A 23,058-nucleotide genomic window follows, 5' to 3' on the forward strand; every position below is an offset into this window, starting at 1 on the left:
TGTCTGATGGGAGTTATAGTCCATCACTATTGCACTTAGGCCTGTTTGCGGCCTTCCTGACTATTTTTTTCTGCCTGGAGTTTGCCTTACTATACTGCTCTCAGCGACAAAGTCTATGCACATAATTCCAAGATTATTTACACCGGCCTGTGTCTGCAGTGAATTAGAGACGCACAGCATACGGCCACAGCGACTGATAGAGGGAAAGAGATATACACACTATATAGCCTGTATTCTTTGACCAAAAAAAACCAAAAAGCTCCTTCTTAGGGCTACCACTGACCATTTAAATTTTACTGGGTGTCTGGTGGGAGTTTAAGTCCATCACTATTGCACAGTTAGGCCTGTTTGCGGCCTTCCTGACTATTTTTTTCTGCCTGGAGTTTGCCTTACTATACTGCTCTCAGTGACAAACACTACGCACATAATTCCAAGATTATTTACAACGGCCTGTGTCTGCAGTGAATTAGAGACGCACAGCATACGGCCACAGCGACTGATAGACGGAAAGTGATATACACAGTATATAGCCTGTATTCTTTTACCAAAAGAAACAAAAAGCTCCTCAGTTGGGCTACCTTTGACTGTTTACATTTCACTGGGTGTCTGATGGGAGTTGTAGTCCATCACTATTGCACTTAGGCCTGTTTACGGCCTTCCTGATTATTTTTTTCTGCCTGGAGTTTGCCTTACTATACCACTCTCAGCGACAAACACTACGCACATAATTCCAAGATTATTTACAACGGCCTGTGTCTGCAGTTAATTAGAGACACACAGCATACGGCCACAGCGACTGATAGGGGGAAAGTGATATGCACACTATATAGCCTGTATTCTTTGACCAAAAAAAACTAAAATTTCCTTCTTAGGGCTACCGCTGACCGTTTAAATTTTACTGGGTGTCTGGTGAGAGTTTTAGTCCATCACTATTGCACAGTTAGGCCTGTTTGCGGCCTACCTGACTATTTTTTTCACGTACGTAATCTAATTCTCTCACTTCCTGATGTCATAAAAACTTGCAATTTGCACGAGCATTGATTATGTCATAAATAGGAAAATTTAATGGGTCCCAACTCGATTATTCAATTCTATGCGCAAAAGAATTAGCGTCCACATTTTATGTATGGAATCTAATTCTCTCACTTCTTCATGTCGTAGAAACATGAAATTTGGCATGAGCATTGACTATGTCATAAATAAGAAAAGTTAATGGGTCCCAACTCGTTTATTTAATTCTAGTGCAAAAGAATTAGCGTCGAAATTTTATGTACATAATCTAAATCTCTCACTTCCCAATGTCATAGAAACATGAAATTTGGCACGAGCATTGATTATATCATGAATAGGAAAAGGTAATGGGTCCCAACTGGATTATTCAGTTCTAAGCAGAAAAGAATTAGTGTCCAAATTTTATGTACGTAATCTAATTCTCTCACTTCCCGATGCAACAAATCTTTACTGCACAAATGTGAAATTTGCCATGACCATTCTTTGCATAGTAAATATTGAAAATTTAAAGGCTTGCAACTTGATTATTCAATCCTATGCATAAAGGTAAGTGACCCCCTATGTAACGTAACTAATAACACACATCTGTACTGCACAAACTTGAAATTTGGCCTGACCATTCCTATGTTATGTAACTAATAACATATCTGCACCCCACAATATATGACACAGTTATCTTCTCAGCAAAACAAAATACATTTACAAATATGAGTATATACTGACAGTAATAAAACTGACTGTCGTATGTATTGGAAGGCTGTAAAGTACAAAACAAGGTGGACATGGACTGCTGGGATGGAGTATGCCTTTAAGTATAACAAGGGGCTGCAACCTTCAGTCTGGGTAGGAAATTTGAATAAAAAGGGGCGTTACCGTTCAGGGTAAAAATGAGGAGAGTGTGTGAGGTGGCATATTCTGTGGAGAGACATTATCACATACAGTCTGAGATAAATCTGTCTCCTATCTGCCTATACACTGAGAGGAATCTAACTGACCTGTGGGTAATAAACAGCGTGTGTGAGGTGGACATTTTTACATACAGTCTGAGATAAATCGCTCTCCTATCTGCCTATACACTGAGAGGAATCTAACTGACCCGTGTGTAATAAACAGCGTGTCTGAGGTGGACATTTTTAGATACAATTTGAGATAAATCGCTCTCCTATCTGCCTATACACTGAGAGGAATCTAACTGACCTGTGGGTAATAAACAGCGTGTGTGAGGTGGACATTATCACATACAGTCTGAGATAAATCTGTCTCCTATCTGCCTATACACTGAGAGGAATCTAACTGACCTGTGGGTAATAAACAGCATGTCTGAGGTGGACATTTTTACATACAGTTTGAAATAAATCGCTGTCCTATCTGCCTGTACACTGAGAGGAATCTAACTGACCCGTGTGTAATAAACAGCGTGTCTGAGGTGGACATTTTTACATACAGTTTGACAGAAATCTCTCTTTTATCTGCTGATAGACTGAGCAAAATCTAACTGACCTGTGTGTAATAAACAGCGTGTGTGAGGCGGACATTTTTACATACAGTTTGACAGAAATCTCTCTTTTATCTGCTGATAGACTGAGCAAAATCTAACTGACCTGTGTGTAATGAGCAGCGTGTGTGAGGTGGACATTTTTACATACAGTCTGAGATAAATCGCTGTCCTATCTGCCTATACACTGAGAGGAATCTAACTGACCTGTGTGTAATAAACAGCGTGTGTGAGGTGGACATTATCACATACAGTCTGAGATAAATCGCTCTCCTATCTGCCTATACACTGAGAGGAATCTAACTGACCTGTGTGTAATAAACAGCGTGTGTGAGGTGGACATTTTTACATACAGTTTGAGATAAATCGCTGTCCTATCTGCCTTTACACTGAGAGGAATCTAACTGACCTGTGGGTAATAAACAGCGTGTGTGAGGTGGACATTTTTACATACAGTTTGAGATAAATCGCTCTCCTATCTGCCTTTACACTGAGAGGAATCTAACTGACCTGTGGGTAATAAACAGCGTGTCTGAGGTGGACATTTTTATATACAGTCTGAGATAAATCGCTCTCCTATCTGCCTGTACACTGAGAGGAATCTAACTGACCTGTGGGTAATAAACAGCATGTCTGAGGTGGACATTTTTACATACAGTTTGAAATAAATCGCTGTCCTATCTGCCTGTACACTGAGAGGAATCTAACTGACCCGTGTGTAATAAACAGCGTGTCTGAGGTGGACATTTTTACATACAGTTTGACAGAAATCTCTCTTTTATCTGCTGATAGACTGAGCAAAATCTAACTGACCTGTGTGTAATAAACAGCGTGTGTGAGGCGGACATTTTTACATACAGTTTGACAGAAATCTCTCTTTTATCTGCTGATAGACTGAGCAAAATCTAACTGACCTGTGTGTAATGAGCAGCGTGTGTGAGGTGGACATTTTTACATACAGTCTGAGATAAATCGCTGTCCTATCTGCCTATACACTGAGAGGAATCTAACTGACCTGTGTGTAATAAACAGCGTGTGTGAGGTGGACATTATCACATACAGTCTGAGATAAATCGCTCTCCTATCTGCCTATACACTGAGAGGAATCTAACTGACCTGTGGGTAATAAACAGCGTGTGTGAGGTGGACATTTTTACATACAGTTTGAGATAAATCGCTGTCCTATCTGCCTTTACACTGAGAGGAATCTAACTGACCTGTGGGTAATAAACAGCGTGTGTGAGGTGGACATTTTTACATACAGTTTGAGATAAATCGCTCTCCTATCTGCCTTTACACTGAGAGGAATCTAACTGACCTGTGGGTAATAAACAGCGTGTCTGAGGTGGACATTTTTATATACAGTCTGAGATAAATCGCTCTCCTATCTGCCTGTACACTGAGAGGAATCTAACTGACCTGTGTGTAATAAACAGCATGTGTAAGGTGGACATTTTTACATACAGTTTGAGATAAATCTGTCTCCTATCTGCCTATACACTGAGAGGAATCTAACTGACCTGTGTGTAATAAACAGCGTGTCTGAGGTGGACATTCTTACATACAGTCTGAGATAAATCGCTGTCCTATCTGCCTATACACTGAGAGGAATCTAACTGACCTGTGTGTAATAAACAGCGTGTGTGAGGTGGACATTTTTACATACAGTCTGAGATAAATCGCTCTCCTATCTGCCTATACACTGAGAGGAATCTAACTGACCTGTGTGTAATAAACAGCGTGTCTGAGGTGGACATTTTTCATAGTCTGACAAAAATCTCTCTTCTATCTGCCTATGTGCTGAAAATCAGCAAGAAATACGATTTATGAGAGGGTTTATTTTCAAAAATATATAAAGCCTAGGAAAGTTCGTTTTGGCACACACGCTACCTTTAGGCCTTTAACTTCAGGTAATAGGCAGCTGTTTTTGAGAAATTCATTGTCCATATGTTATAATTTACAATAAAATTGTTAATCTTGAAAAAAATGTAATTTATTTCCCATTAAACTATTAAATCAATCTTATCTGAATTTATATGTAAACATTGAATTCATTATTGTTGATGGACGCGCTACCCCACACAAAGTGGTAAATATTCCTCCGGATGGTTCATGTCTTTTCCACTCTTTATCTTATTTACTTTATGGAAATCTGACTAGAAGCAACCACATCCGCTGTCTTACTGTCAACCATGTACTGTGCTGTTGGCAGAGGTTAAAAGTCTGGACTGATGATGGGAGAGGTAGTAATTATTTAACAGAAGAAGAGGGAGGAAGCTGTCAGCTTGAGAAAGACTCTGTTCTTTGTGAGTCGAAACGTCGGTGTAATTTGGTCGTTTGGGAATAAAGATATTATGCATTAAAGACACACAAGCTGTGCCAGATATATCTTTGATATCCACACTACAACATCGTTTGGTGCTGCTTCCCTACTACACTGCATCTCTGGATTTGTTGAGGACGTTGGTCCAGTCCTTTCAAGAAGCCTGTATCTGTGTGTATTTCCAGCAAAGAAAAAAACCCCTCCTGAGTAGGATTTGTCGGTGAGTGCTGCTGCTTATAAATAGCAAATCTGTAGCAAAGTACACTAAAAAAATCCACAATGTCATAGAGACGCAGCATCTAAATACACCCAACAACACCCTGATGTAAACAGGAAGGCAGTTGCTAAATACACCCCACAACACCCTGAGGTAAATAGAGCCTGTGTTAAAAAGTACACTGGGTCAAATCCTAAAGTTCATCAAGATGCTGCAGCAAAATATGTCCAGACTTATCCACATGTTAATCGAGCCGCTGTTTCCAGATATGATCCACACAATGAAAAACGACTTCAGTGTAAAAAGCAAGTTTGGAGTAAAAAGAAAAATTCTGGATTTACATATGATCCTGATATTTTATATGAAAGTGATCGATCTGTCACTATAGGAAGTATGGAAACTGTTTGTTTTCTGTGAAGATCTAAAGTGGAAAGATGAGACTCCTGGAATGTGGTGTTGTAGTGGTAAAGTTCAACTTCCTCCATTTACAGACCTACCCATGCTTCTTAATTCCCTTTTCATAGGGGAACATCCTGAAAGTGAACACTTTTTGAATTTAATCCGAAAATACCACAATGCTTTCCAAATGACTTCTTTTGGAGCTAAGCAGGTTGTGGAAGGAAATTTCATGCCTACCTTCAAAGTTCAAGGACAGGTTTACCACTTAATAGGTAGTTTATTGCCGTCTCCTGAACATCAGCATACGTTTTTACAAATTTATTTTGTCGGTGATGAAGAAGAACAAATTAATATAAGATGTAAAAATGCATCTGTTGTCAATCCTAATTTGATTCGACAGCTTCAAAGAATGCTTCATGACTGCAACCCATGCATTAAAGACTTTAAATCTGCAGTGGAAAGTCTACCCAGTGATGACAAGGATCAGTTTCAAATAGTCATTCATGCTGAAAGAAATCCTGTAAATGATCATAAGGGCTGTTTTAACAAACCTACAGTCAATGAAGTTGCAGTCGTCATAGTAGGCCAAACATTTGAAAACAGGGATATTGTGTTACAAGCTACAGACAGCAAACTTCATAGAATCAGCGAAATTCATCGATCATATGATGCTTTACAGTACCCAATTATGTTTTGCTATGGAGAAGACGGCTATTCCATATCTCTGCCTCAGGTACATCCTACCACGAAACAGCCACGTAACAAAACAATCTCAGCTTTGAATTTTTATGCGTATCGTCTAATGATAAGACAAAATAAACAAAATCACATATTCCACTGTAGATCTTTGCTTAGCCAGTTTTTGGTGGACATGTATGCAAAAATAGAAACAGAGAGGTTAAATTTCATCCGAAATAACCAGAAAACATTGAGAGTTACATTCACCTCAAAGACGCCATTGATAAAAATGATGCAGACCTCAGACAGTTGGGCCAGGCTGTTATCTTGCCATCGTCATTCACAGGAGGACCACGGTACATGCACGAACGTACCCAGGATGCGATGACCTATGTGCGTCACTATGGCCGTCCAGACTTATTCATTACCTTTACATATAACCCAAAATGGACAGAAATTACAGAAGCTCTACTCCCCAGGCAAAAACCCCAGCATCGTCATGACATCACAAGTCGAGTTTTCCATCTTAAAGGGGTTGTCCCGAGGCAGCAAGTGGGTCTATACACTTCTGCATGGCCATAATAATGCACTTTGTAATGTACATTGTGCATTAATTATGAGCCATACAGAAGTTATAAAAAGTTTTATACTTACCTGCTCCGTTGCTAGCGTCCTCGTCTCCATGGAGCCGACTAATTTTTGGCCTCCGATGGCCAAATTAGCCGCGCTTGCGCAGTCCGGGTCTTCAGCAGTCTTCTATGGAGCCGCTCGTGCCAGAGAGCGGCTCCGTGTAGCTCCGCCCCGTCACGTGCCGATTCCAGCCAATCAGGAGGCTGGAATCGGCAGTGGACCGCACAGAAGAGCTGCGGTCCACGAAGGTAGAAGATCCCGGCGGCCATCTTCAGCAGGTGAGTATGAAGACGCCGGACCGCCGGGATTCAGGTAAGCGCTGTGCGGGTGGTTTTTTTAACCCCTGCATCGGGGTTGTCTCGCGCCGAACGGGGGGGGGGGTTAAAAAAAAAAAAAACCCGTTTCGGCGCGGGACATCTCCTTTAAAGTTAAAAAGATCATGACTTTGTTAACCAAAGGGAGTCTTTTTGGAAAGCCCAGATGTTACATGTATTCTGTCGAATGGCAGACACGTGGTCTCCCTCACATTCATATTTTGTTATGGCTTGAAAATGCAATCACACCAGACCGGATTGACAATATAATTTGTGCAGAGATACCAAATCCAAAAGAAGATCCTATTCTGTACAACATTGTTAAACGTAATATGATACATGGGCCATGTGGAAACTTCAACCCACATTCCTAGTGCATAAAGGATGGCAAGTGCTCCAAGAGGTACCCCATGCCTCTCCTCAGTGACACCCAGACTGGTGATGATGGGTATCCGAAGTACAGAAGAAGATTACCAAGTGAGGGTGGGTTTACAGTAACTATTGAGAAGGCTTAAGGGACTTGGGTACTTGATAACAGCTGGGTAGTTCCTTTTAATCCTGTTCTTCTCCGCACCTTTAATGCACACATCAATGTTGAGTACTGGAATTCTGTCAAATCCATTAAATATATTTGCAAGTATGTGAATAAAGGTAGTGATCAGGCCACATTTGCAGTGGAGAATGAATGTGATGAAATAAACATATACCAGACAGGTCGCTATATTAGCAGTTCTGAAGCCATTTGGCGTTTTTTTTCTTTTCAAATCCATGAAAGATTCCCTTCAGTAATGCACCTTGTGGTTCATCTGGAAAATGGGCAAGGAGTCTATTTCACTGGAGATAATGCAAAAGACAAAATTAACACCCCTTCAAAAACTACTCTTATAGCATTTTTTGACCTGTGTAAGGTTGATGGCTTTGCAAGAACCCTCCTATACCACGAAGTTCCTTCATTCTATTTATGGAAAAAAGATAGATTTGTTCGAAGAAAGCAAGGAACGTTTGTTATCGGATATCCAGGAGTGAAAAAAGACACAGTTCTTGGTAGAGTTTATACAGTGCATCCAAATAACTCTGAATGTTACCATGTGCGACTGCTACTGCATGAGGTTCGGGGCCCCACATCTTTCAGTCATCTAAAAACTGTTGATGGTGTGCTTCATCTAACATTCCAGTCAGCATGTAAGTCAGTCGGCTTACTTGAGGATGACAGTCATTGGAACAGAACATTGGAAGAAGCAGCTTTGTCTGATTCAGCAGTTAGGTTGAGAGAATTGTTTGCCATCATGGTGGTCTTTTGTCAGGTGTCTTAGCCATTGCTGTTGTGGGAGACTCACAAAGACAATTTCTCTGAGGATATCTTGCGGCAAGTGCAGAGACATAATCAAGAAATAAACATACAAAATAAAGAGCATATTTATAACAAGACCTTGATTTTGCTGGAAGACATCATTCTGTCTTTGGGAGGTCGAACCTTACAAGAGTATAGCTTACCGGAATCAATACGAACTGATGACATTTTGGAAAACCGAGAATATCTGAAGCAAATTAATTACGATGTTGCAATACTGAAAGACACAGTGACAAAACACGAAGCATGCCTTACTGATGACCAAAAGATTGTCTACCATAAAGTACTACTAAGTGTTGAGTCTAATTCAAACAAAGTCTTCTTTTTGGATGCATCAGGAGGAACAGGAAAAGCCTATTTGATAAATTTGTTGTTGGCCAAAGTAAGGAGCACAAAAAACATTGCAATCGCTGTAGCATCCTCAGGCATTGCTGCTACACTACTACAGGGAGGAAGAACATCACACGCCACCTTCAAGCTGCCATTAAATTTAAATCAAGTTGAAGCCCCAGTCTGCAGTATTTCGAAGCAGAGTGACCTTGCACGAGTACTCCAAGACTGTAAACTTATAGTGTGGGATGAATGTACAATGTGGCATAAAGCCGGAATAGAGGCAGTTGACCACACTCTTCGAGATCTCCCTAACAGCAACAAACTTATGGGAGGAGTCACAGTGTTGTTCTCAGGAGACTTCAAGCAAACACTACCTGTCATGCCCCGAGGTACTCGTGCTGATGAGGTCAATGCTTGCCTCAAGAGTTCCTTCCTTTGGCCAAAAGTAGAAAAATTATCTCTTTCTACAAATATGAGGGTTCATCTGAGGGGTGACATCCATGCCGGCGAATTTGCTCATCTTCTGTTAAAAATAGGCAATGGAGATCTTAACAACATCCATAGCATCCTTAGCATCCCACCAAACCTGTGAACTACTGTCAACTCTGTAGACAGTCTTATAGCAGAAATATATCCTGACATTAAACACCTCAGACAGAAACCTGCCTCTTGGCTACGAGAAAGAGCATTGTTAACCCCTACAAATGCTTCTGCCTCTGAGTTAAATTATTGTTTGTTGGAACGTCTTGGTGGAAGTGAGACTGTTTACAAGTCGATTGACTCAGTTCTGAACAGTGATGATGCTGTCAACTATCCTGTTGAGTTTCCTAATACACTGGAGCCGCCAGGAATGCCAGCTCACCGCCTTACTCTCAAGGTTGGAGCACCCATAATGTTGTTACGGAATTTGAACCCTCCAAAACTGTGTAATGGAACAAGGCTGCAAATAAAGACACTGCTGCCGAATGTTATTGAGGCGACTGTGTTCACAGGCCGTGGTGAAGGTGAAACAGTGTTTATTCCACGGATACCTATAATCCCTTCAGACTACATTTTTAAATTTAAGCGGATTCAATTTCCCATTAAATTATGTTTCGCCATGACTATTAACAAGTCGCAGGGGCAGTCACTGACAAAGGCAGGTATAGATTGTGTTGAATCAGCACTCCAGGGGTTAATCATGAATAAAACAGCACTTTATTCCTCAATGGTAAAAGACATAGCTGCAACGTTTCGATCCTACACACAGGATCTTTGTCAATCTTTGTCAAAGGCAGGTATAGATGTCAGACAGGGCTGTTTCTCTCATGGACAGTTCTATGTGGCGTGTTCCCGAGTCGGCCAGCCAAGTAACCTGTTCATACTGGCTCCTGGGGGTGAAACTGCCAACATAGTATACAAAGAGGCCCTCACCACTTAATACCATTATTTGTTTTCTATTTGTAAAATTTATGAAAAATGTGAAGTTTTAAATGTTTCTTTTAAGCAAAATTTTAACCTTACCTATATTGAGAGTTAGATTCCTGAGTTTAGTATTTTACATTCATATTTGTTATTTACAACAAAAAACTACCTTTTTAGTTTTAATGAGGAATTATTATTTTCTTTTAAAATTCAATTATTTTCTTATTTGTTTTTCACAAATCTTTTTAATTTTATTTTACATAAAGGAAACGACGCATGGTTACCTTCCGTAGTGTTTCCTGGGTAACGCAAAGAACCATGCAAAATGGTGACCATTAGAGATGAGCAAGTATACTCGCTTCGAGTAATTACTTGATCGAGCACCGTGATTTTCGAGTACTTCCGTACTCGGGTGAAAAGATTCGGGGGGCGGGGGGAGGCGTGGCGGAGCGGGGGGTAGCAGCAGGGAACAGGGGGGAGCCCTCTTTCTCTCCCTCTCCCCCCCCACTCCCCATTGCAACCCCCCACTCACCCACGGCGCCCCCCGAATCTTTTCGCCCGAGTACGGAAGTACTCAAAAATCGCGGTGCTCGGGCGAAAAAGGGGCGTGGCCGAGTAGGTTCGCTCATCTCTAGTGAACATATTTTTTTCTTTGGTATCTCTAAAGTAACCACGACTTCATAAGATTTTTCGTGTGAACACCAGATAAACACCAGTACCAAATTAACTCGTGCGAAGCCGGGTATATCAGCTAGTCTGACATACTGTGGATGCAGGTGCAATGTACTTTTCTGAAGTATCTAAATAAGGAAGAAACACAAACCAATGATGCCAAGTGTTGAATGAATGTCTGAAAGTTTATTCCATGTTATGGTCTCCCAAAAGTGATTAACTGATGGGTATGGGGAGGGGAGAGAGTTGTGGGGGTGGGGAAGGGGTGTAGGGAGAGGGTTATGGGAGTGGGGAAAGGAGAAGATTATGGGGAGGGAAGGGGATTGGGGATGGGGTTGGGGAAGTTAGATGTTCTAGCCATTGTCATCTGATATTCTAGGTTTGCAGCAGCACAATAGTCCTCGGATGACTCTAAATAAAGAAGAAAAAAAGTGTGAGACATTTCTGAGAGGAGACTCTTATGGGAACAGTAGTAACTAGAGAACAGGCTTCATACCAGAGGATGGAGGGTCGGGGAGGTTTAGTGGGGACTGAAGCCAGAAGTGCAGTGCAGCTTCAACTCCAGGTAATACAATAAACCAATGTGAGGGTTTAGGGGCTGCTTGACCCCCATTATCCTTCCCTACATGGAGTAGATGTACTTATCCTTATCTTGCTAAATTGTGCTTTTAGCTACTGAACATGAATCTGCTCATTAGTGATGAGTGAACTGAAACAGTCCAACCCTGTTTTGGATAAATGTCACTAAAAGTTCAGTTCAGCATGAACCCAAATCTCGGGCGGTTTGTCTCAGCCGAACCTCCACCACGGTTATACACTAGTTTTAGGGGTATTGGTGAAGTTCTGGTTCAGTTTAAACTAATGTGGAATGAACCAAACTTTATGCTGAAATTCAGTGAACCAGCCAAACGGAACTTTTGAAAAGTTCACTCATCACTACTGGTCATTATATGTTCATATACCCGCACAACATATAACTCCCGTATACAGTAGTATACACTGAGCACAATACAGGTACCTAATAACCATTGGATCACCATTACCTCTTATCTGTACATAGACAAATGTAGGGAGAGAATAAAGCTATAAAGCTTTGTTCACATCAGTGCCAGTTTCTGTTCGGAGCCGCTGGCGCAGATCACACATGAAACGCTGGACAAAGAAATGCTGCATGTCTGGTAAAACGCTGCCGGATGAGAGCAACTGAACAGACCGCATTATAGTCAATGGGGTCAACTCACCGCCTATTATAAAAAGGTCCTATTATAAAAAGGAACCGTTTGGCTGAAGATTCTGTTTTCCTGATCCCATAATAGAGCAAAAAAAACTAAATCCCCATCCCCAATGCAAATGTGAGCATAACCGAAGTTTTATTACCCTACCTCCATGAACCTCACAGAAAAAATACCATCAGACATAAAGAATAAATAAATTTGTATTTACCTGGTGAATCTGGCCCATCGTCCGAGGGGTCGGCTGCTTCTGCTGCTGGAAAAAAAATGTACAAGATGATAAAACCCAATGTCCCAAAACTAAAACATTGTATTCTATGGCCGTCCACGGCATACCATGAACTGATGATGGAATGCTTGTATGAGAGGTTATTCGCATTACTTCCCTTTCAAAATCCTCCCCTTGTCTCTGAAGTGTGATTTCTGATGAGGGAGTGCAGGGGATATCCAGTGGGATGAGCCCAGATATTGGGGTAACAGTCACTGATGCGGGGTCCTACAATGAGATTCATCTCATCATGTATCCCAATAAGCCCATTAGAGATGATTCTGTACTTACACTGGGATGTTATCTGATTCATCCACAGATGTCTCGTGGCTGGAGGATTCTTCACCATCTTCTTCCTCCTCATCTTCATCGCTATTAAACAATACATAAATATTATATATATATATATATATATATATATATATATATATATAGTGTTGTGTGATACATGGGGTATTTATGCAATAAGCACATTGGAGATGATTCTGTACTTACACAGCAATGTTATCAGATTCATCCATGGATGTCTCGTAGTAAGAGGGTTCTTCACCATCTTCCTCGTTGTCATCATCTCTGTTGAACAACATATAACATATATATACATTTAGTTCTGCCATCTAATGTGACCAGAAGATAATCAGAATCATCCAAATAGAACTAGGCACAAATGTGGGGAAATGTACGTCACTGTATATGGCAGTCTAAATCCGAAGTGCGCCAAATCTATTGAGAGGCAATCATTTCTTACTAAATTTGGCATATCTCTGGCCAATCTGTGTGCCAGAATGTGGAGTCTATGTCAGCTGTCAGCTGCTACAGATTTGTTCCATAACTTATGCCAGGTTTTGGCATAAATCATAGTAAGTCCCTCAGGAAGTTGAACTTCCCTTTTGCGTTCTCTGATTTTTTTTTCTACAAAAGTGGTGATTGAGGTGAAAAAATATAAAACATCACGATTTTTGTTCAGTTCAGTGTGCTGTAAAATTAGCTATTTTTTTCCCAACAGAAAACTGGCCAAAGACTCTAAGTACATTCTTCCCCTTGTAATGTGTGGATATCCATGACTAAACTAATGGTGCCATGTCTTGTAATGTGCAGCACAAGAGCGCCACCCAACGGCAATAATAATCGTATGCTAACATAAGTCCTATCCAGTCATCCCGTGAATGTGTCCTGTGTACCGACCCAACTCATCATCTGTGTGATATCCAGTGTGTACCGCCATGTTATTTATTACCGTCTGGATAATACAAGTCATTATCAATGAACTAGGTGTAATGTTGTGTCATATATGGTGTGTACAATAAGCCCATCGTAGAGGATGTGGTACTTACAGATCGATGTCAGAATCGTCCAGGTATGCATAGTTATAAGAATGTTCTTCCTCATCTTCATTGCTATTAAACAATACATAAATATTATATAGTGTTGTGTGATATATGGTGTATTTATACAATAGACACATTGGAGATGAGTCTGTACTTACACAGTGATGTCATCAGCTTCATCCATAAATGCCTCGTAGTAGGAGGGTTCTTCACTATCTTTCTCGTTGTCATCATCTCTGTTGAACAACACATAACATACATATACATTTAGCTCTGCCATCTAATGAGACCAGAAGATAATATAACTGTATAAAAAGAAAATCTATAGATGAGGGTTACAAATGAACTGTTATCCCTTTTCTTTTTAGGAGGAGAATTAAAAAGAAAAAAAAAAAAAAAACAGCAGATCCAAAACCACTAGAACAATAGGGTAATCGTGCTAGAAGATAATTACCGGTTATACACAACTCGGTTGTCCTCGGTATATTGCAGCCAACTGTGCGAGAAGAAGAATCTAGAACAGACAAAACAAAGACTTTTCAGTAACAACCAATCAGATTGCAGCTTACATTTTCTGGTGACTGCATAAAGGTCTATTTTGTATGATTGGCCTTCCATGGCCAGTCGGTGTTATAGGCTTCTCTTGCCTTGCAAAAGAGCAATGAGGAAGTATAACATGATAATAGGGGCTCCTGGGTGATGGTTGATATTTGTGTTATATTTCCTTCTACATTCCGGCTCTTATCACTGTGTTATCTATAGCCCCCCTTGTCCCTGACGTGTGATTATCTGATGAGTGTGTGGTTATTTCTGTGAAGAATAGCACCAGATATTTTGGTAACAGTCACTCTCATGGGGGTCTTACAGTGAAATAATTACATCTTTTGCACGAAGTCTTTAAGTTCTTTCTGTGGCTCCTCATCAGCATATAGATAATAAGTTGGTTCCAGGGAGACCACCGCCACTTGCTCCTCCTGAGTCCTATTGGAGAGTAAAGAAGAGAGTGAGTATCTTGTACATTGTCTTCCTACTACAAGGTATATAATTGAGGCACATCAGCGCCAGCCGTCATTTTCCCGATACAGGCAGCACTTCTGATACTGATGGATGAATAGATGGACATTGGCGTGTCAGATGAGAAACATCAGAGAACAAACACCTTGCAACCACTGCTGGAAGAACACAAGCCGGTGGAGGCAGAGTTATGGTCTGGGGAATTTTCCGTGGCATTCTCTGGGCCGCTCATCCATGTGGAGGGCACTCTGAACCAATTTGGTCTGAATCCATCCTTGCAGATCACGTACGCACATACATGGTTTTTACGGGAATTTTGTTTGACTAATAAAATGTGTTATATGTTTGTGATATTTGAGGGCGCAACAGGTTCTTCCTTATGGACTCTTTGTTTTTGTTGCCATTATCCTGGTTTATGCCATAAGTTGGTTGCACCTCGTTACACTTGTTTTTGTGGTGTCCATCTATTTATCTATATTTCATGCAAGGGTCATACAATAAGATACTTACATTCTAACTGGATATGCTAGCTTGAACTTTTTCTCGATATTCAGCTCACTCTCTCTCTATCTCTCTCTCAAAACTGTAAAAGAGTAAATAAGATAGTGAGAATCCAGGTATGAGGGTCAGCCATTATTCCTCCTGGGTGATAGTTGATATGTGTTATATTTCCTTCTACATTCCCGCTCTTATCACTGTGTTATCTATGGCCCCCCTTGTCCCTGACATGTGATTATCTGATGAGTGTGGGGTTATGTCTGTGAAAAATAGCACCAGATATTGCGGTAACAGTCACTATCATTGGGGTCCGACAGTAAAATACTTACATCTCTTCCCAGCAGTTTTTAAAATCATCTTGGGCCTCCTCATCAGAACAATCTTCAAAGTATGCAAAGTCTGGGCAGACCTCCGACACTTGCTCCTCCTGAGGCCTATTGGAGAGTAAAGAAGATGGTGACAATCTAGCACATTGTCTCCCTACTACAGGGTGTATAATTCAGGAACATCAGCGCCCACCATCATTTACCAGATACAAGCAGTACTTTGGAAAATGATGGATGGGTAGATGTCCATCAGAGCAGTTCACACCCTGCGCCATCACCACAAGACGGACAACCCTCCATCAGAATCATCCCAACCCATCTTGTCTCTGATACATGGCTCTACATGGAACTAGTCACACACATTTGGGGAAATGTACATTGCTGTATATGGCAGTCTAACTCCAAAGTGCGCCAAATAGTGTTGTGTGATATATGGGGTATTTATACAATAGGCCCATTAGAGATGATTCAGTACTTACTCAGTGATACTGTCGGTATCATCCATAAATGTCTCGAGGCCGGAGGGTTCTTCCATATCTACCTCCTCATCTTTGTCTCTGTTGAACAACATGTAACATATATATATATACATTTAGTTCTGCCATCTAATGTGACCAGAAGATAATCAGAATCATCCCAATCCATCTTGTCTCTGATACATAGATCCAAATGGAACTAGGCACAAATGTGGGGAAATGTACGTCACTGTATATGGCAGTCTAAATCCGAAGTGCGCCAAATCTATTGAGAGGCAATCATTTCTTACTAAATTTGGCATATCTCTGGCCAATCTGTGTGCCAGAATGTGGAGTCTATGTCAGCTGTCAGCTGATACAGATTTGTTCCATAACTTATGCCAGGTTTTGGCATAAATCATAGTAAGTCCCTCAGGAAGTTGAACTTCCCTTTTGCGTTCTCTGATTTTTTTTTCTACAAAAGTGGTGATTGAGGTGAAAAAATATAAAACATCACGATTTTTGTTCAGTTCAGTGTGCTGTAAAATTAGCTATTTTTTTCCCAACAGAAAACTGGTCAAAGACTCTAAGTACATTCTTCCCCTTGTAATGTGTGGATATCCATGACTAAACTAATGGTGCCATGTCTTGTAATGTGCAGCACAAGAGCGCCACCCAACGGAAATAATAATCGTATGCTAACATAAGTCCTATCCAGTCATCCCGTGAATGTGTCCTGTGTACCGACCCGACTCATCATCTGTGTGATATCCAGTGTGTACCGCCATGTTATTTATTACTGTCTGGATAATACAAGTCATTATCAATGAACTAGGTGTAATGTTGTGTCATATATGGTGTGTACAATAAGCCCATCGTAGAGGATGTGGTACTTACAGATCGATGTCAGAATCGTCCAGGTATGCATAGTTATAAGAATGTTCTTCCTCATCTTCATTGCTATTAAACAATACATAAATATTATATAGTGTTGTGTGATATATGGTGTATTTATACAATAGACACATTGGAGATGAGTCTGTACTTACACAGTGATGTCATCAGCTTCATCCATAAATGCCTCGTAGTAGGAGGGTTCTTCACTATCTTTCTCGTTGTCATCATCTCTGTTGAACAACACATAACATATATATACATTTAGTTCTGCCATCTAATGAGACCAGAAGATAATATAACTGTATAAAAAGAAAATCTATAGATGAGGGTTACAAATGAACTGTTATCCCTTTTCTTTTTAGGAGGAGAATTAAAAAGAAAAGAAAAAACAAAACAGCAGATCCAAAACCACTAGAACAATAGGGTAATCGTGCTAGAAGATAATTACCGGTTATACACAACACGGTTGTCCTCGGTATATTGCAGCCAACTGTGCGAGAAGAATCTAGAACAGACAAAACAAAGAATTTTCAGTAACAACCAATCAGATTGCAGCCTACATTTTCTGGTGACTGCATAAAGGTCTACTTTGTATGATTGGCCTTCCATGGCCAGTCGGTGTTATAGGCTTCTCTTGCCTTGCAAAAGAGCAATGAGGAAGTATAACATGATAATAGGGGCTCCTGGGTGATGGTTGATATTTGTGTTATATTTCCTTCTACATTCCGGCTCTTATCACTGTGTTATCCATGGCCCCCCTTGTCCCTGACATGTGATTATCTGATGAGTGTGTGGTTATGTCTATGAAGAATAGCACCAGATATTTTGGTAACAGTCACTCTCATGGGGGTCCTACAGTGAAATACTTACATCTTTTGCACGAAGTCTTTAAGTTCTTTCTGTGGCTCCTCATCAGCATATAGATAATAAGTTGGTTCCAGGGAGACCACCGCCACTTGCTCCTCCTGGGTCCTATTGGAGAGTAAAGAAGAGAGTGAGTATCTTGTACATTGTCTTCCTACTACAGGGTATATAATTGAGGCACATCAGCGCCAGCCGTCATTTTCCAGATACAGGCAGCACTTCTGATACTGATGGATGAATAGATGGACATTGGCGTGTCAGATGAGAAACATCAGAGAACAAACACCTTGCAACCACTGCTGGAAGAACATAAGCCGGTGGAGGCAGAGTTATGGTCTGGGGAATTTTCCGTGGCATTCTCTGGGCCGCTCATCCATGTGGAGGGCACTCTGAAACAATTTGGTCTGAATCCATCCTTGCAGATCACGTAGGCACATACATGGTTTTTACGGTAATTTTGTTTGACTAATAAAATGTGTTATATGTTTGTGATATCTGAGGGCGCAACAGGTTCTTCCTTATGGACTCTTTGTTTTTGTTGCCATTATCCTGGTTTATGCCATAAGTTGGTTGCACCTCGTTACACTTGTTTTTGTGGTGTCCATCTATTTATCTATATTTCATGCAAGGGTCATACAATAAGATACTTACATTCTAACTGGATATGCTAGCTTGAATTTTTTCTCGATATTCAGCTCACTCTCTCTCTCTATCTCTCTCTCAAAACTGTAAAAGAGTAAATAAGATAGTGAGAATCCAGGTATGAGGGTCAGCCATTATTCCTCCTGGGTGATAGTTGATATGTGTTATATTTCCTTCTACATTCCGGCTCTTATCACTGTGTTATCTATGGCCCCCCTTGTCCCTGACATGTGATTATCTGATGAGTGTGGGGTTATGTCTGTGAAGAATAGCACCAGATATTGCGGTAACAGTCACTATCATTGGGGTCCGACAGTAAAATACTTACATCTCTTCCCAGCAGTTTTTAAAATCATCTTGGGCCTCCTCATCAGAACAATCTTCAAAGTATGCAAAGTCTGGGCAGACCTCCGCCTCTTGTTCCTCCTGAGTCCTATTGGAGAGTAAAGAAGATGGTGACAATCTAGCACATTGTCTCCCTACTACAGGGTGTATAATTCAGCAACATCAGCGCCCGCTATCATTTTCCAGATACAAGCAGTACTTTGGAAAATGATGGATGGGTAGATGCCTATCAGAGCCGTTCACACCCTGCGCCATCACCACAAGGCGGACAACCCTTCATCAGAATCATCCCAACCCATCTTGTCTCTGATACATAGTTCTACATGGAACTAGTCACAAACATTTGGGGAAATGTACATCGCTGTATATGGCAGTCTAACTCCAAAGTGCGCCAAATAGTGTTGTGTGATATATGGGGTATTTATACAATAGGCCCATTAGAGATGATTCAGTACTTACTCAGTGATACTGTCGTTATCATCCATAAATGTCTCGAGGCCGGAGGGTTCTTCCATATCTTCCTCCTCCTCATTTTCGTCTCTGTTGAACAACACATAACATATATATATATATATACATACATTTAGTTCTGGTGGCTTATTGGGGCCAGAGGATAATATAACTGTACATATAAAAAAAAAATCTATAGGTGGCAGGGTTAACCCTTTAAGGACGCGGTCCTCTTTTTTTGAGTTTACTGTGTTTTTATTTGCAATGGTCTCCAAACACCTGTGGGAGAAGAAAAAGAAAGAATTATAAATAAGGAATTTTCAGTAACAATCAGATTGCAGCTGACATTTTCTGGTGACTGTATGAAGGTCTACTTTGTATGATTGGCCTTCCATGGCCAGTTGGTGTTCTCGGCTTTTCTCCCATTCCAAGAGCGCAATGAAGAAGTGTAACATGATAATAGGGGCTCCTGGGTGATGGTTGATATTTGTGTTATATTTCCTTCTACATTCCGGCTCTTATCACTGTGTTATCTATGGCCCCCCTTGTCCCTGACGTGTGATTATCTGATGAGTGTGTGGTTATGTCTGTGAAGAATAGCACCAGATATTGCGGTAACAGTCACTCTCAAGGGGGTCCTACAGTGAAATACTTACATCTTTTGCACAAAGTCTTTAAGTTCTTTCTGTGGCTCCTCATCAGCATATAGATAATAAGTTGGTTCCAGGGAGACCACCGCCACTTGCTCCTCCTGGATCCTATTGCAGAGTAAAGAAAAGGGTGAGCATCTTGCACATTGTCTTCCTACTACAGGGTATATAATTGAGGCACATCAGCGCCAGCTGTCATTTTCCAGATACAGGCAGCACTTCTGATACTGATGGATAAATAGATGGACATTGGCGTGTCAGATGAGAAACATCAGAGAACAAACACCTTGCAACCACTGCTGGAAGAACACAAGCCTGTGGAGGCAGAGTTATGGTCTGGGGAATTTTCCGTGGCATTCTCTGGGCCGCTCATCCATGTGGAGGGCACTCTGAACCAATTTGGTCTGAATCCATCCTTGCAGATCACGTACGCACATACATGGTTTTTACGGTAATTTTGTTTGACTAATAAAATGTGTTATATGTTTGTGATATTTGAGGGCGCAACATGTTGTTCCTTATGGACTCTTTGTTTTTGTTGCCATTATCCTGGTTTATGCCATAAGTTGGTTGCACCTCGTTACACTTGTTTTTGTGGTGTCCATCTATTTATCTATATTTCATGCAAGGGTCATACAATAAGATACATTCTAACTGGATATGCTAGCTTGAACTTTTTCTCGATATTCAGCTCACTCTGTCTCTATCTCTCTCTCAAAACTGTAAAAGAGTAAATAAGATAGTGAGAATCCAGGTATGGGGGTCCGCCATTATTCCTCCTGGGTGATAGTTGATATGTGTTATATTTCCTTCTACATTCCCGCTCTTATCACTGTGTTATCTATGGCCCCCCTTGCCCCTGACATGTGATTATCTGATGATTGTGGGGTTATGTCTGTGAAGAATAGCACCAGATATTGCGGTAACAGTCACTATCATTGGGGTCCGACAGTAAAATACTTACATCTCTTCCCAGCAGTTTTTAAAATCATCTTGGGCCTCCTCATCAGAACAATCTTCAAAGTATGCAAAGTCTGGGCAGACCTCCGCCACTTGCTCCTCCTGAGTCCTATTGGAGAGTAAAGAAGATGGTGACAATCTAGCACATTGTCTCCCTACTACAGGGTGTATAATTCAGGAACATCAGCGCCCGCCATCATTTACCAGATACAAGCAGTACTTTGGAAAATGATGGATGGGTAGATGTCTATCAGAGCCGTTCACACCCTGCGCCATCACCACAAGACGGACAACCCTCCATCAGAATCATCCCAATCCATCTTGTCTCTGATAAATAGTTCTACATGGAACTAGTCACAAACATTTGGAGAAATGTACATCACTGTATATGGCAGTCTAACTCCAAAGTGCGCCAAATAGTGTTGTGTGATATATGGGGTATTTATACAATAGGCCCATTAGAGAAAATTCAGTACTTACTCAGTGATACTGTCGGTATCATCCATAAATGTCTCGAGGCCGGAGGGTTCTTCCATATCTACCTCCTCCCCATCTTTGTCTCTGTTGAACAACACGTAACATATATATATATATATATATATATATATATACATTTAGTTCTGCCATCTAATGTGACCAGAAGATAATCAGAATCATCCCAATCCATCTTGTCTCTGATACATAGATCCAAATGGAACTAGGCACAAATGTGGGGAAATGTACGTCTCTGTATATGGCAGTCTAAATCCGAAGTGCGCCAAATCTATTGAGAGGCAATCATTTCTTACTAAATTTGGCATATCTCTGGCCAATCTGTGTGCCAGAATGTGGAGTCTATGTCAGCTGTCAGCTGCTACAGAATTGTTCCATAACTTATGCCAGGTTTTGGCATAAATCATAGTAAGTCCCTCAGGAAGTTGAACTTCCCTTTTGCGTTCTCTGATTTTTTTTTCTACAAAAGTGGTGATTGAGGTGAAAAAATATAAAACATCACGATTTTTGTTCAGTTCAGTGTGCTGTAAAATTAGCTATTTTTTTCCCAAGAGAAAACTGGCCAAAGACTCTAAGTACATTCTTCCCCTTGTAATGTGTGGATATCCATGACTAAACTAATGGTGCCATGTCTTGTAATGTGCAGCACAAGAGCGCCACCCAACGGCAATAATAATCGTATGCTAACATAAGTCCTATCCAGTCATCCCGTGAATGTGTCCTGTGTACCGACCCAACTCATCATCTGTGTGATATCCAGTGTGTACCGCCATGTTATTTATTACTGTCTGGATAATACAAGTCATTATCAATGAACTAGGTGTAATGTTGTGTCATATATGGTGTGTACAATAAGCCCATCGTAGAGGATGTGGTACTTACAGATCGATGTCAGAATCGTCCAGGTATGCATAGTTATAAGAATGTTCTTCCTCATCTTCATTGCTATTAAACAATACATAAATATTATATAGTGTTGTGTGATATATGGTGTATTTATACAATAGACACATTGGAGATGAGTCTGTACTTACACAGTGATGTCATCAGCTTCATCCATAAATGCCTCGTAGTAGGAGGGTTCTTCACTATCTTTCTCGTTGTCATCATCTCTGTTGAACAACACATAACATACATATACATTTAGCTCTGCCATCTAATGAGACCAGAAGATAATATAACTGTATAAAAAGAAAATCTATAGATGAGGGTTACAAATGAACTGTTATCCCTTTTCTTTTTAGGAGGAGAATTAAAAAGAAAAAAAAAAACAAACAGCAGATCCAAAACCACTAGAACAATAGGGTAATCGTGCTAGAAGATAATTACCGGTTATACACAACACGGTTGTCCTCGGTATATTGCAGCCAACTGTGCGAGAAGAATCTAGAACAGACAAAACAAAGAATTTTCAGTAACAACCAATCAGATTGCAGCTTACATTTTCTGGTGACTGCATAAAGGTCTACTTTGTATGATTGGCCTTCCATGGCCAGTCGGTGTTATAGGCTTCTCTTGCCTTGCAAAAGAGCAATGAGGAAGTATAACATGGTAATAGGGGCTCCTGGGTGATGGTTGATATTTGTGTTATATTTCCTTCTACATTCCGGCTCTTATCACTGTGTTATCTATGGCCCCCCTTGTCCCTGACGTGTGATTATCTGATGGGTGTGTGGTTATGTTTGTGAAGAATAGCACCAGATATTTTGGTAACAGTCACTCTCATGGGGGTCTTACAGTGAAATAATTACATCTTTTGCACAAAGTCTTTAAGTTCTTTCTGTGGCTCCTCATCAGCATATAGATAATA

At 40.7% G+C, this 23,058-nt stretch overlaps 2 protein-coding genes, 1 long non-coding RNA gene and 1 pseudogene across 3 annotated transcripts; 1 reads left to right on the forward strand and 3 right to left on the reverse strand.

Annotated features, from left to right (window-relative positions):
- The first annotated feature begins 7,192 nt into the window (after positions 1-7,192).
- On the forward strand, positions 7,193-9,343 carry LOC136587411 (uncharacterized; annotated as a pseudogene).
- A 1,822-nt stretch (positions 9,344-11,165) lies between these two features.
- LOC136587412 (probable DNA-directed RNA polymerase subunit delta) lies at positions 11,166-14,885 on the reverse strand. The gene is made up of 9 exons (XM_066585980.1): positions 14,815-14,885; positions 14,535-14,636; positions 14,110-14,169; positions 13,814-13,891; positions 13,662-13,724; positions 12,823-12,900; positions 12,619-12,699; positions 12,271-12,312; positions 11,166-11,238 (listed from the first exon to the last, which is right to left on the reverse strand). The coding sequence occupies exons 1-9, from the start codon at positions 14,883-14,885 to the stop codon at positions 11,181-11,183; spliced, it is 633 nt and encodes a 210-aa protein (XP_066442077.1). The 3' UTR covers positions 11,166-11,180.
- A 326-nt stretch (positions 14,886-15,211) lies between these two features.
- On the reverse strand, positions 15,212-20,153 carry LOC136587414 (uncharacterized). The gene is made up of 12 exons (XM_066585981.1): positions 20,083-20,153; positions 19,803-19,904; positions 19,360-19,425; positions 19,156-19,236; positions 18,680-18,784; positions 17,716-17,817; positions 17,294-17,350; positions 16,998-17,075; positions 16,846-16,908; positions 15,973-16,050; positions 15,497-15,601; positions 15,212-15,252 (listed from the first exon to the last, which is right to left on the reverse strand). Exons 1-12 carry the CDS (start codon positions 20,151-20,153, stop codon positions 15,225-15,227), a joined length of 936 nt encoding a protein of 311 aa, XP_066442078.1. The 3' UTR covers positions 15,212-15,224.
- Positions 20,154-20,475: 322 nt separating this feature from the next.
- On the reverse strand, positions 20,476-21,317 carry LOC136588023 (uncharacterized). The gene is made up of 3 exons (XR_010787529.1): positions 21,237-21,317; positions 20,761-20,865; positions 20,476-20,516 (listed from the first exon to the last, which is right to left on the reverse strand). It is a non-coding gene; the product is annotated as an uncharacterized lncRNA (long non-coding RNA).
- Positions 21,318-23,058: the final 1,741 nt, after the last annotated feature.

This window comes from Eleutherodactylus coqui, chromosome 13 (assembly GCF_035609145.1).
Source record: "Eleutherodactylus coqui strain aEleCoq1 chromosome 13, aEleCoq1.hap1, whole genome shotgun sequence".
Taxonomy (NCBI): Eukaryota; Metazoa; Chordata; class Amphibia; order Anura; family Eleutherodactylidae; genus Eleutherodactylus; species Eleutherodactylus coqui.